This window comes from Gymnoscopelus microlampas (genome assembly GCF_963454915.1).
Source record: "Gymnoscopelus microlampas genome assembly, chromosome: 5".
In the NCBI taxonomy this organism is placed as follows: Eukaryota; Metazoa; Chordata; class Actinopteri; order Myctophiformes; family Myctophidae; genus Gymnoscopelus; species Gymnoscopelus microlampas.
In genome coordinates this window covers 42,500,411-42,518,590 of record NC_139942.1, presented here as the reverse complement: position 1 = coordinate 42,518,590, position 18,180 = coordinate 42,500,411, and the positions used below count along the sequence as shown (strand labels likewise).

Below are 18,180 nucleotides of genomic sequence, written 5' to 3'. Positions count from 1 at the left end.
AGAAGATTTACTATTACAGTTAAAAGGATCCCTAGCTAATAAGCCTTATATGCCTTAATACATTATAATTGCCCTCTGTAACTAAAAATAAAAAACATTTAAGGTGTTTTGAATTTTTTATTTTAGTTATAGAGGCCAAATATAATGTATTAAGGCATATAAGGATCCTTTTAAAAGAAGCTATTTACTAATGCTATTCTTATAATGTTTTATAATGACAAGTACAAGATTCTTCAACTGAAAGACCACAAATTTAAGGTCCCAAAATAATTCACATAAAAGAAAATAAGAATTACTGGCACCTGGATTTTTTTAATCATATTATTTATTCCTGATCATAGACCACTAAACAATTTAACTTACATTTTTGGAAATAAACAGTATATAAAAATCAACATCTAGCTTGTTTGTCTGCACATACTCGGCTACTGAATGGTAGAGCTTGGCAATCCCCTGGTGGGTCCAGTCTTTCCCCAGCTGTGGCAGGATCTGTCCAAACACATCTGACCTGAAATGTTTAAAAAATACACAGAGATGCAAAACACATGACCGACTGGACAATAGGGATCTTCCCGATTCCTTGCCACCTCTCCGATGTACCTCTCAGCGTGTGTGAAAGTCTTAAGTCACAGAGGAAATGGAGAAACAGTGGGAGTTAGTGAGGAGGATGAAGGAAATGAAATCAAGCTTAGAAGTAGACTCTGGCCCTTTCCCCGGCTGGTCCCTCAAAACAACTGGAAGACACTAAGTATTTCCCCACAGGGCTTTTTTCAGTCACTCCCTATGGTGATATCTTGAATTTTATGGACTAACTTTTTAATGTACCCACAGTACAAAAGCCATAATATGCACACCACTGTGCTTAAATCAAATTAAAAACAAGCAAGAGAACTACTACGATACCCAGCATCCCCAGGTGCATCAGCCGCTCTGTCATGCAGTAATACTGTATGTCCTTCATTATTTTCTTCGTCAAATTGCTTCCGCATTCCGTACGTCTTGACAACCAATAAATGAATCGGATTTATTTAAAGCACACAGCGATAGACAAGAGACAGACAGACAGACAATCAATGTGGAAATAATCTGACGTGACATCAGCAGGTCGGAGCAGATACGCTGTAGTTACCTCAAAGCTCTCGTTCTTAAAAACGTCTCGGAAAAAATATCAGTTTAGTATGGAAATGCTCCAAATATTTACAGCTTGGTGGAAATATACTGGATATATATAAACCATTGGATAGTGTTGCCAAACTATATAAGCTAATTAGGGCCAAATAGCATAGGCTTACAATGGAGATCATTCCCCGAGAAGCGGCGTGGCTTTGGCAGTGACGCATTTGCCGGTCTGAGCCATTGACGCCCCCCTTTTTCTTTCTTTTTCTGAAATGTGGCGTATCAAGTGTACGTCACCAAACTGGGCAGGACGACTAAGCTCTATGGTAGTACTCGCTGTTCAAAGGATGTCACAAAACGTCAAAAACGTCTGGCCGTTTCAGGTGAAATAGACGACATTATGAAATCCCTGCTATTAATGAGGATAGTTCCTCTGGCGGGGGGCAAGACTATGCCTCAACCTTCAGCTTAGGCTGTGGAAGCTCACACTCACACTGAAATGTAAATGACCTCATTATGGAGCCTGTGCTTCTCACCATGCTTTCCAAAAGACAGCAACACACACGCACGCACGCACACACGCACGCGCGCCAAGGGTTCACCAGGATAATAAGCAGCAGTCAACCTTGGTCCGTTTGATGTTGTTCATCCATAAGCGTCACAGAGTGGGTGTCAGGAGACAGCACAGCGGACATTGACTTGGCGAGGCCAAAGGCAAGACATGACTATAAAAAGCTTCTAAGTCATGTAAACGCTGTGGTATGTGATTCGCTTTTTTCATTTAAAGGGCTTGGAGGTGCGTTCTTTTGTCAACTCGCTCGTAAAAGTGGACAGGGTGTTCTGTCTGAGAAGGAGAATAATGATGAAGAATTGATTTGTGAGAATGTATAGAAAAAAATGTCTCAGTGTTAAATCAAATACATTCTGTATTACGACAATCATCAAATGAAGGGGTCTTATTTCAGTGTGTGAGTGAGCAACATATTGGCTTTAAGAACACAAATAATATCACTGCGCTGTGCCAGTGCCAGTACTGGCGTTCATATCGTCCAAATAATCTGGGATTTCTATTCATAAAAGCGGCTCCTTGAACAGAATGTGATGATCCGAAGCTAATTAGATTTGTGCGTCATAAGGATATATTAAATGATCGGATTGCAAGACAAGTATTTCTTGAACAATGTCTCTGTAAAGGTTTCCATTTTGGAGCAGCACGTACTTGGTGATGGTGCCGTCGATGTCGGAGATTATGACCTTGTCGTCCCAGTTCCACAGGTAGATGGTGCCCTCACAGCGGCACGTGCCCTGGTACTGTGTGGTGATGCTGAACGTCACATCATTGGGCCCTTCCTTCAGCTTCAGACTGGCCTGGTGGAGGAAGCAACAGAGTTTTATTTATCACACATACAAATATGTTCTGAGGCATGCATGTGCACATAGAGGCATGCAACTGTCTCTTGTTATTGGCTATTCGCCCATTCATGCACACGCGCAAGCACCCCTTCACATCCCCCTCCACGCACAAACAAACCCATTTACACATATACACACACCTTGTCAAACCTCGACAGTGACTATGGCTGTAATCCAGTTTTAGGAGTCACACTGTACAAGGTAGCACTCTTCCAATATGTGTTTTATGGTAGGATTAGGATGCAAATGGTTTTGGAGCCACCTACAGACTTGTATTGGAATGAACACCAGGTCAGAGTTAGCTGGCCAGCAGAGGGTGCTCCAATCTACCAAACAGACCAAACACCCATCAATATCATAGGGACATGTTTAGGACAAAATAAAACATGTGTGCCAAAACCCCGTCCATGCCAGTCAGACAACCTTTAACCCCCAGAGGAAGTTCACTTAATCCAGTTTCCTTCCTAAAAGCCGGCATCAAATTACAAATCATAACGGAATAATAATAATAGAACTACTAGGAAATTAGCCAACTGACAGCTTCACTTACAAAAGAGATAGAGGGAAAAATAAATGACACTCTGGTAGTACCAATGATGAAATTACAGAATAAACCATTCATGTTTGGGATTATAATATAGAAGAAGAAGTCCGCACACTATTGAAGCTCCAGCGACCAGTTTTATTTTGAGGCTCACAGCTTTACAACGTTTCGACCCCTCGGGTACCTGACGAAGACCTGAAGGGGTCGAAACGTTGTAAAGCTGTGAGCCTCAAAATAAAACTGGTCGCTGGAGCTTCAATAGTGTGCGGACTTCTTCTTCTTTCTATGGTGTGTATTTTTGAGTCCAGCACCTGCAAATTTTCAAAGAGATGTGCGTGCTTCCCTTTTTGTTCTGGGATTATAATATACACTCAGAATGGACTCACTTATATCATTTCGACAATTCAAATCAATTTTTAATAAAATGTTATGCTTTTTATTTAAGCATTCCTTGTAATCTCATTGAATAAGATGGTTTTGTCCTCCAACAATTAAATCAAGTTTAAATAATATAACACAGTATAAAAAACCTTTCTTACATGAATATGTTTCCATCTATCTTAGAGGGGTTAAGTGTTCAAGTACACATGGTAGAACAGTCACAAAGGTTACTGAATGATGATTCAGATGACTACGGTCTATTATTACTCACTATCTGATCGGAGGAGAGACGCAGTGACTTCCTGTAGGCGTGTGGGCTTGGATGGGTGGGAGCCTCCAGCGGCTGCAGTCGCTCCTGACAGGACACAGCGCTCACCTCCTGGTCGCCCTCATCACTGGACGAGTCAGTTGGCTTCGGCCTGCAGATGTGCACCAGTTCTTACATGGTCAGGTACATTAACACTCAAGCAATGCATGTTTCACTTGCAGAAATACTAAACTAACTTACTGTTAGTATACTGTCCTTTTTTTACTTTTCAGTTATTACTGTATGTGTTAAGTGTGCCACCCATCCAGGGCTCCCCCATACAGTGGATGACTAGAACGAGTCAATGAAATCGATCGTGGAAATACTAACTTTTCTCGGAGAGTACTTAAAAAGCAATGAAAAGTAAGAATGGAAATCTAAAGTTTAATAATTATCTTTAAGCTTAACAAGTGGAAACTGAGGCAATTTACATAAAAACATTTTAGGTTAATGTCTTCACAAAAGGTTTAGCTATTTTGGCTGTTCTACTTGTATGCCAATGATATACATAGATAGGCTATTGTACCATTCCCCAAACTTGAAAGACCTGGAAATATTCAATTGACTTCCTCATTTTTACAACTGACATTCCTTCAATATAAGTTCTATATGTGATTCATCCATGGTTCTTATAAACCAGGAGATTTATAAGCCTGTGTTGTTTTACACAGCCTCGATAAGAGCTCAAACTGTCACTGGACTTACTGTTACTGTACAAGTGTCAATAACCCTGGGTATATGGGTGTGGTGTGACTTATGGCACTGTTTCATGGCATAATTACAGGATGTTCATGGGAATGTTTTTTGTTTTGTTTGTGTAAGTCTTTGTTAACACATTGCCTGCCTAAGACGTATATATACGTCATTTAGAAATCAGCTGTTGCCTGCCAATGACGTATATATACGTCTTTGGAAAAAAGGAAAAAAAAAAAAAATTTTTTCAAAAAAAAAATTTTTTTTTTTTTTTTGCATTTTTTTATAATTTCAACCCTTGTCGAATTATGAACAGATTAGGAGCTAAAAATGTTCGAAGATTTGCTGCTCCATTCACTTCAATGTTAAAATTCAAACGGACAAACAATTCACTTTGTTTTTTGGTTTAAAACTGCTGCTTTTGAGCTATATTGAAACATCAACCAAACATGTCAACGAGGTCAAAATGACCTCGTTGACATTTGTGAAACCACACCTGAATCTCATCTGTGATTAGAAACCATCTGGGGATCAATCATACTGGAGGAAAAAAATCTGTGGCTACGCGAACAGGTACCAAAAACATGGCAAAACCCTGGCAGGCAACAGCTAAAAATCTGAAAAAACTCTGGCAGGCAATGTGTTAAAAGTAATCAAACATAGGTTTAAATAATATTAGTCCATCAAATTTAAGAAAAGAAAAAGACATTTGAATTAATAGATGTAGTGTGGGGGGAAGCTTGAAATGAAATAATGACTGCTAAGGGCTTGCTATAATTACGCGCAGTGTTGCACAGCAAAAATAGAGGTTATGACAAGGTTACATGTCACGCTGCGAGGCGTTGGAACATTGTGAGGTTGTAGATCAGCTATTTGGTGCGCAACACCACTTTTTCTATACTAAATATGTAGTTGTGGGGAGGTGGGGTGGGGTGGTCCTTGAGAATTGTTCAAATAGTGGTCCAGAGCTAAAATTAAAAAATATATTTTTAAAAAGCTGAGAACCATTGACTTACGGCATGACAAGGCTGTCCTGAGACATAGAGGCTCCACCCTCCCCCAGGCCAGACTCATCCTTAGTTTCCAGCTTGGATTCCGACTGGTTTAGAGAAGAGGAAGACAAAGCATGTCAGATCACAACAGGTGTGTTCCAGTTAAGGGGAAATTCAGACCGCTGCACTTTTTCTCCCCAATGTTCTAATGCTTAATTTATGCTGCGTCGTACGACGGTGTATAAATCAGCTTAAAACGGTGTCATCTTATCGCAAATCTATGGTCTTAAGAGCAAACGCTTAAATGAGGCATAACAACAGAAGGCTGAACTCTGCCTACCTGCTTGATTGTACTATCCGCCCTCTTTCTCCAGAACCACCAGCGTCCTGACTTCTTTGGCAGTTTCTCCTTCACCCAGGCTTCTTCTGTAGCCTACAAAACAAGTCCAAGAACAGTGTTGTTAACACACAGGTTTTCAATGTGGGGGCTACGGCTCCCAGAGGGGCCAATTGCTCAAGCTCACAACACATTGCAATGTGATGCGTTGTGAGCTTGTTATTGGCTATTTTCACGGTCCAACACACACAGTAAGGATGGGCGACCGTGCCTTTGCTGTGTTAGCACCGAAGTTGTGGAACAAACTTCGCTAAACATTAAGTCTGCCTCCACCTTAGGGACTTCTAAAGTTAAGATAGTTTTTTGTTTCCTCTGTGACTATTTTTCTCTTTCCTCTGGCTGTGCCCCAGGCCAGTGTAATAGCTGGATGGGGGGCGCATTACAGATACGGAACATAATATAACCTATGACCTATTTTCTTTTCTTTTTTTAAGCCATTTCACAATATTGTTGGGGGGGGGGGGGGGGGGGGTCGCAGCCAGAGGCTATGGTTACGTGGGGTCCTTTGAATGGAAAAGTTTGGGAAAAGTTTTTTAATACAGTATCAAAACACACTGGGTTTTAAGTGGTAAGTAATGGAGTTACCTTTGGTAAATTCTTCTGAAACGCTTGCAGGCTTAGAATCAACGGAGCAGCAAGGGTCCAGTTATAGTATCTGAGGACAATAAACATGTTGGGAGGTCAAATAAAAACAACATACTTATAATCAAATCCTTCTAGTGTATTTTGTACCACTTACAAGAAAAAGCCACTTTACCTGTTTCCTATCTTTACTACCAGATTGGGATTATCTATGATTGCTGGATTTTCAGCAAATTCATGATAGGTGATGAGATGCTCCGTGAATTTTTCTGTGTATAGGACAGCAGAGACAGAAAGACAGAAGGGAGAACAACTGCTACGTTAAACAACTGTTGTTTAAAGCACTTGTTTTCAACGTAGGGTCTGAGGACCCCCAGGGGTCCTGGAGAGGGTTCAAGGCCAGGGGAACCCTACGGGTTTTGATAGTTAGGATAAGGAACCAAACAGGCCTGTAAGGGTCCGTTTGGTTCCATTCGTATACACTCAGAGTTAAATTACGACTCAGGCTTTTACAGTGTTGGTTGTCCCAGAGATAAAAAATCATAATGTTGGTTGTCTCAGAGATACAAATCGTATGAAATGGGGTTCCGTGGGCTAATTCTTATCAAACTGGAGGTCCTTCAAATCTAAATGTTGAGAATCGCAGGGCTTTCAACCACCAAATTAGCGACTGGTGGCTTCTGAAGTACATTACAGACTGTTTAACTAGGGAAACTATGCAACTGCCTTCACTAGTTAATAGCCAAAGCAGCTAATTTAAGTAGACTAACTGCACAAGCCAGAGCTGTGAACTTTACCTGTACGTGGCTGGTAACGTAATGCCAATTTTCGCCCTGCACACAAGTACACAGTAAGATCTTCACACTTACTCTCAAGGGTTAAATTAACATTTCACTGTGCACCAATTTCACTTCAGAGTACAGAATAAACTTTATTGTCACGTCACTGGTTTAGAGGTATAAAGAAGTGGGTGAAATGTGTTGGTTTATAGAAGTGCTATTGCTGGTTCACCTTTGGATATTTCTGCGTTCTCGCTGAGGCCCCCGCATAGCGAGAGAGTGACGTCAGGGAGGTCACTGGCCGAGTCAGACAGACACTCTGTGCCGCTGTCGGCTGCCGCGCTGCCTACCGACTGGGGTGACTGCGACCCAGAGTGCATCTCAGAGTCCATCCAGTGTTTGGCAGCCACCTCAGAAACCTCAGACTCACTGGAGCAACAGATCAAAACAGTCCATGTAATCAATACAATACATGCTCAATTTAACTGTGTGTGCCATTGTTACGTGCTTAGAATAGTGTTATTTCAGAAAAGAAATCAGAATTTGTTATTTCTGTAATGTATTTTGGTATTTGAACAGTGTATGTCCTTTTCTGAATATTACTTTAGCTATTGTATAGGCCTACATGTGTTTTATTCAATCAATTTTGATAGCCGATGATGACCTTTTAAGCATTAAATCTCTCCCTTACCTCTTAGGAAAATAACGTGCAGCAACATCAGGTTCAAGTACATTAAGGTCATCCAGGTAAATGTCCTCTGGACCCTGGTGCTGGCTCCTCTTTGGGACACCTGCATGCATCCAGAGAAAACGTTTAACATCACAACAGAAAAACAACAACTATAAGTTAACCCATTAAAACCGGGAAAGCATCCGTGTCATTTTATATGTCTTTGCATATTCAAAAATAGCAGATATACAAGTTCATAGCGTGTCACTTCGTGCCACGCTATGAACTTCTAGATCTGCCATTTTTGAAAAATCGTTAAAGTTTCAAACTTTTGAATAATTTTTTTTTTTTTTTTTTTTAAGCTTTCATTTTTAACACATTGAGTGCCAGGGGTTTTTCAAAACAGGGTACCTCCAGTGCCTGGAATTTTAACCATTTTTGGACCTTTTTCAAGTAGTCACAAAACATTTTCAGTGATCACCGTCCTCACGGTGATCCCCTCATTACACACATAGAGTAAGAGGTCTCGTACAATCCGGGGAAAAAGATCAAAAACATTCGGTAATCCGTTCCATAGTTGCAGCCGGTTGAAAATAGTCGAAAATACATCGTAAAAACAAAAAGTACACAGGAGCCGAGATACAGGCTTTTGAAGTCATAACTTAACCAGGAAGTGGATTGGAGTCTAAATCTTTGTAAAATAATATCTCCTGGTGCTGTGAAGGGAAAAAAAAAAAATTGAAAAAAAAAAAAGTTTTGTTTTTCATATTTTTGCCCAAAAACGGCCATAACTGTTTTTGGCACACCTCGTTTGGAATATGAAAAACGGTCCGGACCGTTTTTGGCACTCAATGTGTTAACTGAGATCTTCTGGAGGTCACTCCCTGGAACAAAATATTTTGAGATGGGGGTCCGCAGCCAAATAGATATCATTTTGGGAGTCCTTGACATGAAAAAGTTTTGAGCACCAATGATATAGTTTTTCAGAAAACTCTTTTTTAGAATCGGCCTCAGGTCTTAATGGGTTGTTTTTTCGTCAAACCAAGCTGCAATCCAGAATTTATTTGAATGAATAAAACATTATTGTAATCAATCTGTATGTAAGAGTATTTTACTGCAATGTAACTTGCACACCGGCAGTGGTTGGAGGTGCTTTCCCTAGAAGTAGGACACCTTGTGTAGTAGTGCTGCCTCAAGACCATAGAGCAATATCTCCTCTGACAAAGCCTTATTGGCAGAGCACTAGAAATGTTGTCTTTTGAGAGGGAGACCCAGTTTCGAATCTCAGGTAGGACATTAAAGTTATGGATTGAAGCTTTAATCCGTTAAGACCGGGAAAGCATCCGTGTCATTTTAGATTTTAGCTAAAAAAAAAAATGTTTATACTTTGGCTATTCAAAAATAGCCGCGCTACAAGCTTGTAGATCTGCTATTTTTGAAAAACTATATTCTTTTTAAGCAATTTTTTTTTTAAACTCAAATCTTTGCTTCTCGAGGGTCCCTGGAACAAAACCTTTTGAGATGGGGGTCCGCGGACAAATACATATAACTTTGGGGGTCCATTGACATGAAAAGGTTTGAGAACTATAGCAACATTTAGAAGACATTTGTAGAACCGGCCTCAGGTCTTAATGGTTAAACGTTTTATTATTCTTTTATCCACTGTATTTCCTCCCCCAACAGAACAGTAAAGATTCAAATACAAAATGGACAGCACCTTTCTTTTTGGATGGCGAGTCACTCTTGGAGCAGCCGTCACCCATGTCCGTGGTCCCGTGAGCAGAAGCGGCGAGGCCGTCTGTCGGGGTCGAGGTGGTCATGTTGGAGGGCAGAACATCCAGGGGCTCCGAGGGGGTAACGGGACTGAGGGATGTTATGGAGCTGTCAGGTGTCTGATACGCGCCGATAGGTCCAGTATTGACAGGGGTGCGTGGTTCAGGTTTGACGATGGTACACACTGGGCTGGCATCTTCACACATGATGGGGTCCTCCATGTCGCCCTCGTTCTCCATGGCCTCGGAACTGAGGATGACGCGGAAGTGGGTGCTCTCTGACGGGGTGATCATTATAGGGGTGATCAGTTTTGGCAGCTCGTGTCTCTCCTTCTTGGGGACCTGGAGGCAGCGCATTGGGGACAGGCAAAATTATTACATTTAGACTTGATTATTATTTTGCTGACACTCTTATGCTGTGCCATTTACAACAAGGGGACCCATAGCAGTGTACAAAGTGTGGGTTGTGACACAAACTACATCTATTGACTTGTGGAATTGTGTTAGAATGGCAATACAGTAATGAAACTTAGTTAAATGTTCACTTTTACACATACTGCATTGATTAATTAGGATCAATACAGGCTTTGGTGTGCTTTAGAAGACTTTACAACAATAAAAAAAAGTCTGTCTGAAGAACACCTTGCTTTTGGTCAAAACAGGCTGGTTCGTTGCTGAGTCTTCTGAGCTTTGACTCTTATAACCAGGCATCAAGGGATCATGAAAATCAGGGGGAGAGGTGACTTACCCTGGTGGATTCTGGGAACTCTCCCCAGGTCCACTGCATGTGGGATTCAGCTCTGAGCATGCTCTCCAATGGCCTCACCAGTAACTCTGAGTCACTCTTGGGAGAGAAAGCCTGAGACAAGCCATGACTGGAAGGGCAGACAAAGACACATGCCAGCGATCAGTAACAAAGCACGTTTGGCTGTGTGGGATTGGCTCTCGAGATACGATTGTGTCAACACCTTGCTCGGTGAGCCCACCTAACAATGTGTGGACCATTTACCATACCAATGTTCACAACTAATTCTATTACACTGGACCAGAGAAAAACTTAGTTATGCATTACAATTACCATGCATTTTGTTAATGTCCACTGTCCGTATGTTCTGCAATGCAATGATCTGAATCATGTATGTCCATGTACTTTGGCAGTAGACCTGCATTATATTTCATGTTGCTTTATGGTGGGTTGTTATGGCATCAATAAAGAAATTCCTCATACAAAAGGAATTCACAGAATCATTGGCAGTTTACTATTCAAACATAATTCCAACATTTGGATGCTTAATTTCAATCAATTTTCAATGCACAGCCACGTCACGTGACCACACGCAGCTGAGCGGGAGCGTATTTGCTTTCAATATATACCATGTTAACTTGCCCCAGCTGCTTGTGGATGTTTTCGCTAGTGTTGTGTGGTAGTGAATGTATGATGTACGTAGTCGTTTCCTTGGGCCAAATGGACATAGTAATCGTTATGAATACTTAATCTCCAATTACTAAACTGTTAAGCTTCACAAGAACAATGTTGGTGTAACTAAACAATTCAAAGTGGTCAGTTTACATACAGCAGGCTTGTCTCTGAAGAGACAGTGTTATTTACATACTTCACCTATAAATACCAAACCACTTCACAAGAACAATTTTGACGTTTTTACAACATGCATAGTTTATCAACTACAATACAACTTTCACAAATTGGCAGTTCCAGGTTATACACAGACACGTGCTGCCAGTGCAGCCTTTGTGTTTGGATGATGGGATTAGCTCTCGAGATACAACGTACTGTACCTCATTTACCATGAATACTAAAAATGAAAACTAAATTTAACAATCTCCTCACAAAGAGTCTTTTTTTATTTTGTTTAACAAATGTGTTGGTGTGGTGGACCGCAAAACGTACCTGTCAGCTGTGGACCAGTCGCCATCAGAAAAAGGATAACTGTCCAGGTTGTGTCTGGCCGCAGGTAGTTTGGGATCGATGTCCCACATGGTGTTCATTGACAGTGTCCTAAAATTGGGCATGCAAGATCCATAAGTCAGCTTGAATCCCAATTCATAAATGAACAGGAACTAATCAAACTATTTTGCGTGCCATTTAGGAGGAAATGGACATTTTATCAGGGTCACCTGCTTTTTTGTGACTGACCTCAAGAAACGAACGTCAAACTTTAACCCTTTAAGACCTGGAACTGTGTCATTTTTAGATTTGAGCTAAAAAGCTTTATCTTACACTTTGGCTATTCAAAAATAGCAGATATACAAGCTCAAAGCGCGGCACCGAGCGCTACGAGCTTGTAGATCTGCTATTTTTGAAAAATCGTGAAAATGTGTGCAAATCTTTGAATATATGTATTTTTAAAGCGAACATTTTTTAACTCAAATCTTTGCTCTGGGGGTCCCTAGAACAAAATATTTTGATGGGGGTCCGCGGCCAAATACATATAATTTTGGGGGTCCTTGACATGAAAAAGATTGAGCACCACTGATATAGAAACATAGGTTTTTCAGAAAACTGTTGAGATTTAGGAGACATGTAGAATCGGCCTCAGGTCTCAATGGGGGAAGGAGGAAATGGACATTTTATCAGGGTCACCTGCTTTTTTGTGACTGACCTCAAGAAACGAACGTCAAACTTTAACTGACCTTGAGGCGGGTGCCGCGACCTCCTCGTCGGAGCTCAGCTCCAACTCAAAGATCTCCTCGACCTGCCCGGGAGCAATGGGAGCAACGGTTGTCACGGCAACGGCAGCGGGTGCAATAGCAGCGTTAGCATTAGCAGCAGTGAGGGCCATGGGTGGAGTCAGCTCCTCTCGTCTTGGGTCTCCTTTGTGCTTCTTCCGCCGTCTCTTCTTCTTCTTGGTGGTCACAGTGCTCGGGGTGGGGAGCTCGGGAGGATCCTCCTCGGGGTCGACCGGGTCATCGTCCATGTGTGGGGGATGTCCCCTCACCTCCGATATCCAGAACATGTGACCCTCTGTGGGGATCGGGGACGTGGCCAGGTGGGCGGGGACAATCTGCTGGAAAAGCAATTGGCGCTTGTGACTAGGGCTGGGCAATATGTCAACTTAAACTATCTAAATATAGAAAATTCACACATGTTCATTAATCTATTTTGTTTTTGTATACTTGAACTTATTTTGATTATCTTAACCACTTCATTTTATAATACATTCTAATATAGTAGAATTGCTATTTTCAAAAAGATTTTGATATGGTTTACAATGGTTAACTATGTAAAGGTTCAATTATTAAGAAAAAAATATATAGAAGTTAGATTTTTTTTAGAATCGGCCTCGGGTCTTAATGGATTAAAGAAGTTTTGCAAAAACATCAAGGTGCATAAATATCATATCACTTTTAAGATGGTGATGATCCCTAAAGCACAAATGTATGATTGTCATGTTGAGCTGCGACGACAGTTTGAGACATTTGCATCGAGACGGATTTGAATGGTAAATCACAAGAGTCACAAGACAACTGCATAACAATGGATTAATTATTTGCTGGAGACAAAAACTGCGAGGGGGAAAAAAGGGTTCTATGTTTCCACATAAAGACGGCTGCAGGCTATGAGATGAGCAAACCCGTCCCGTGATACTGTGTCAGACTGAGATTGTGTGCAACACAAATAAATGCCAAAGCTGGTATGTTTGTGTGAGGAAGGACAAGAAAAGCTATGTGTTCCAAAAATAACAGCCCTAGCCCAGCCTGAAGTAGGGTGCTGCATTATAACAAAGCCAGTGTTACACAATATTTGAAGAATGTGAATGTTTGAAAAACGTGTCTAAAGAGGTGTTGAGACTCTAGAGCACTCGGTTACACATCATCCATGATATATGCATTGAAAAAAGAAAAAAACTACTTGAATATTACCAAATTCTCATATACTTTATCTAAGTTTCTAATCCAGTGTGTACATTTCTAATAAATAATAAAGGTATCAAGGTATCAATTTGTTTTAATGTTGCGCTCTAAATTGTTTTGGAACAGTAGCTGACTACCCCACACCCCACAAATAGAGCAGATCTTTCTCATTCTGGAACCAAACTTGAACATTCTCTCTCTGGCCAATCAGATGCTTACATTCTGCTCTTCAATCTCCTGGACAAAAAAGGCCTCTCCATTGTCCCCAAGCTTCATGTGCAGATCCACAGGCTCTCCATTGACCTCAATGTCAATCTGAAAGAATCATGTGGAAGAGACGCATTAGTACATTTGGACAACCTTTTTTCATTTCAAGGATCCACACAGTTTGATATCCATCTACTACGGTATCAATCATTTAGCAACTATCAGTCATTTAGCTGGAGACCTCCTGGAACACCCTCAAGGACCCCTGGGGGACCCAGACCACACGTTGAGAACATGTGTACTGGGATAAAATCATAGAAAGGACGATGATAGAGGAAACTGTCCGCCATCAAATTAAAATCTGCAGATCTGATGTTTTGTTTTGGGCTTTTACAAAACCTTCTACCTGCATATCATATATGTGAATTAAATACACAGTACATCCAGTAAAATCACAGCACAATTCCATCTATATTTAATAACTCTTCCAATTTATTTTAGGCTGTGTAGATTATAGATTGTAGCTTCTTACATCCCGTCTCCTCTCCGCTCTTGATAACCTAGTGAATCTAATTAGTGACCTAGCCCAGTGGGCTTGTGTTTCCCATAGCCTGCCAACAGAACATGGCTTATAATATGTCTGCCATACAATTCCCCCGCGGACACAAGGCCCTTCAGAAACTTGACACCAACAAAGCAAAAATCCAGGTCACGTCTGCCACAGATAACAGTAGAGGAAAGGGGCTAAGGAGGGAGAATTTGGTTGGCAAGTGCTTTATCCAGTCTGTCAACCTGCAAACATCCGCGACTGGTGGATTTCAAAGACATTCGTTTGCTACCGTGCTCTGCTAGGCCAAATCTTTTCCTCTGCTGATGTCTTTTATTGCCTGTGTCGGTTTTAAGCACTCAGCCACAAGCCTTGGCAGCGACCCCCCTCCCCCTACCCTTGGTGTTGCCAGGGGGATTTAAGTGTGGTGAATGATGGCTGGGAATTTCAATGCCCTGCTGATAATGGACCGGAATAATAAAGAGAGGTCTTTGCCCATTTAAGCTCAATGACGGGTTAGATCCACTTGATTGACTGTGCCGTGGTTTTGCCAACAACACCCTGCTGGTATTATCCACATCCGGCTTTCATGGCATTGGCTTGGACAGGCCCATTTCTATTCCGCAGTGCTGGTCAGTTCCACTTATAGCACATGCTGGCCACTGTACGACTTACTTTTTTCAATGAGGCAAATAGCTTTTTTGCGAAAGAGTTGCATCTTTAAATCCTGGCTGTGGAAGGGGATGAAAAAAAAATACCAGGCAAAACGTTCACAAAGCACGCACTGACGCATACCCCAACAATAAAATCCCAGGTGCTTACCAGAGGAAAACTTTGAAGGTAGAAAAATAGACACTAGCCCAAAATGTATTTTGATTACCAGCACGGTGACATTTCGAGCGCTTGAAATGTCACTGTGGTGGCAATTCATTAAAATACATTTTCGTGTTCCCTATTTTTTTTACATAAACCAAAAATAGCAGCCATATGGCAAACAGTGTCGGCATTTTGCTGGTGACTGCATGATGTTAATTTCTATGATTTAATGATCCTGAAAAAATAAACGTTCTTCTTAGCTTTTTTTTACTATAATAATAACCCTGCTTTCCTCATGGAAATCATCATTGGTATTCATCATTGTCCACCAATGGTTAGTTATGACTCCACACTAGAGTACCATAAGTACATCTGCAATCTGTGGCTGCTAGTAGGAAGGATCAATGGTAATGCAGGAAATATTAAGATAAACCTTTTATGCTGCTCAACCCCAGACTGGATTAGGCCCATCTCGTTCACCTGACAATCTGATAACAATCTCAGTGACACATACTGTACGTGACTGTTGCAAAACAGTTCATTCTGAGCCACCACCCCCCCTCTCCCGTTCACGTCTGCATCTCTCCACATACACAAGAGTAACCTGTTGCCATAACAACCACGCATTCATTCCTCATTTCAAGCCTATCATTCCGACATCCGGACGACAAGGTAACATCTACTCTCCCCCACAACTGTACACCCTTCTCTGGTACACGATGAAATACTGAGTGTTAATTTAACTCAGAGTGTGTATCTGTGTAAATATTCACAGATCCATTTTTACACTTTAACTTAAATCATTTAACTCTGAGATTGTTACTGCCAAATCTGCAGCGTTAATTATTAAACAATCAGGATTTGGCAGCCAACACAAGTATAAAACACACAATAGTTCTTGAAGAGAAAACAACACAGGACAGTCCATGGGACATGGGTCCATCTGCTATTTCTGTACTGAGAAGAAGCCAAACGTATAGTCATGAAAAGGAAGAATATTCACAATGAGACATACAGTACAGTATAAAGAATTACAGTAGGATGCAAATGTGTGATTCATGATGAACATATTTTAGATACGATTATAAATAAACATCAATGTTTAAAAACAATTATTTAAGAGAGCATATGGCTCATGAGTTAGCCTATGATACAGTATGTATCTATTCTTGGAATTAAATTTGGTTGCTATAACATCAGATATGCTTCCACCATTTAAAGACAGTGACTAATCGGTGATAAGGTGAGTTTATGATCTACATCAGCCCTGCCTATACTATAGGTCCAGGCTCTCTCGGATATGCACTCCTACAGTATGTGGGCCTACAATAATTTGTTTCAGAGGTTTCACTCTCTTTCAGTGGGCATAATTCAAAGCAGCAGAGGCCGAGGTCTGCCATGGCAAAGGAAATAGAAAACGCTAAAAATAGCCACACTACTCCTCCACCATGATTAATGGGATCTTATCTGCAGGCGGGAGAAATAGTTAAACAAAGAGTGGAAAAAACATCTATTTTTCTGTGAACTGAGAGGACATTCCCTGTAATAGCAAATACTCTAGAAGGGTACTTAATCCGTACTTTCTGGAATCACGCATCATGACAGATTTAAGTCCTAACTTTTGCTGAGGCACCTTTTCTCCTTATATACAGCATTCAACCACACCTATTAAAGAGGAGGGGGGGGGGTCGCTTGTTTTTTTATGTTTTTATGTCTGTAGGAGGCGAGCCGTCTTGAAGAGGGTGTGTTTGGATGACTGGGGCTAATCTTGCAAACTGTGCGTTGGACCAATCAGTGTCAAAGTTCTTGTGCACGGCACGCTGTCAAGGACATACGTCCATCAATTTGTTCAACTCTAATTAATTAAGAATGAATGTTAGGCATTAATACTACAGTAATGTTGCCAACTTGTAGGTACTCTTTTAAACCCCTATTTATTCTGTGCACAGTAAGTGACAAAACATACTGTATCCCTGCAGCCACATCTTCAGACTTGATTGAAAACGTGTCTTTAAGATGTCTATCCAAAAAAAGCACATATCACCAAGCCGTGGTTCTCAAATGTGCACATTTTTAATTACTGGATACAGAGATGGTATAAACCCCCACCCAGGTAGAAGATTTCTACAGGCCATAAATTAAAGGGTGAAGTCACTCTCTAACACTGAAGCCTGGGTGTGTGCTTTTGTTGTTTTAGTTTGCTGTTGTTTTTTTTCTTTTTTCCCCCGATATGAAAAATTATTAAGCAAATTCAATCACAAAGATTATTGAAAAATACTCGCAACTCACCACTTTCTCTTTGGAGCGCAGCACGCCCAGCTTGCCAAAGCGCACGTGAAAGGGCGAGCACTGGTATGTGCCGTCTCTCTGGCGGACCACCACCACGTCGATGCAGCCCGACAGTGTTGCCTGGTTGATACCTTTATACAGCTCCTTGACAGTCACCAGCACCTGGCCCGCCAGCTGGCCCACGTAATTCATGGTCTTTTCCTGAAAGGGAAGAGGAGAGGGTGAGCATTGGGTAAGGAACTTTAAGTGCTTTCTGAGTTATGACCTCTTAAGTTTGAGGACCAGATAACTTCCTATATAAGTGAAGCGATCTTACAGAAGTTCTCCTTTTGGTCTTCCTTTAGTTCCCTAACTTCGATGGTCAACAGTCACCACGCACGATTCTCATATCGTGATCGCTCTCTCTCTAAAGAATCCTCTTGTGTAAAGTGGGACTGACTCGCCTGTGTTGGCTTTCATTTCTCCTCTCCCTCTCTGGCAGCTTACCCGCTTGGTGTTTATTATCTCCCGACCTGCATGCAGACTGCCAGCGTGGCACTGTCACCAAGCCCCTGTGCCCCCAGAACAATATCACTGAGGCCAAGCCGTTGAGAATGAGGATACACCCCCACACACACACGCAAACAAACACACACCGAGGACCCTCTGTCCTGCTGCCTTTTAAACGGATGACTTCCTGTTTACATTCTGATCGCCTGTAAGGACGATTCTCAGAAAAGCATGACTGTGTACAGTGTAGCTGCCGTTACATTGGCACGGTTACCAACTCAAACAAGGTTTTAGCTTTCCTGAACATATTTTG

The 18,180-nt window shown here is 41.4% G+C and overlaps 1 protein-coding gene across 2 annotated transcripts in view; it reads right to left on the bottom strand.

The window, feature by feature from the left end:
* The window catches only part of lpin2 (lipin 2), a 32,914-nt gene that overhangs the window by 7,006 nt on the left and 7,728 nt on the right, over positions 1–18,180 (bottom strand). For both annotated transcript variants that reach the window (XM_084056399.1, XM_084056400.1), the window contains exons 2-16: positions 17,379–17,579; positions 13,739–13,834; positions 12,299–12,672; positions 11,556–11,663; positions 10,395–10,521; positions 9,592–9,988; positions 7,896–7,995; positions 7,437–7,633; positions 6,601–6,694; positions 6,429–6,498; positions 5,787–5,879; positions 5,471–5,553; positions 3,726–3,873; positions 2,336–2,484; positions 422–508 (exon numbers count right to left, since the gene is read on the bottom strand). In XM_084056399.1, the coding sequence (XP_083912525.1) occupies positions 422–508; positions 2,336–2,484; positions 3,726–3,873; positions 5,471–5,553; positions 5,787–5,879; positions 6,429–6,498; positions 6,601–6,694; positions 7,437–7,633; positions 7,896–7,995; positions 9,592–9,988; positions 10,395–10,521; positions 11,556–11,663; positions 12,299–12,672; positions 13,739–13,834; positions 17,379–17,570 (2,315 nt within the window). In that variant the 5' untranslated portion in view covers positions 17,571–17,579. The remainder of the gene's footprint in view (positions 1–421; positions 509–2,335; positions 2,485–3,725; positions 3,874–5,470; positions 5,554–5,786; positions 5,880–6,428; positions 6,499–6,600; positions 6,695–7,436; positions 7,634–7,895; positions 7,996–9,591; positions 9,989–10,394; positions 10,522–11,555; positions 11,664–12,298; positions 12,673–13,738; positions 13,835–17,378; positions 17,580–18,180) is intronic.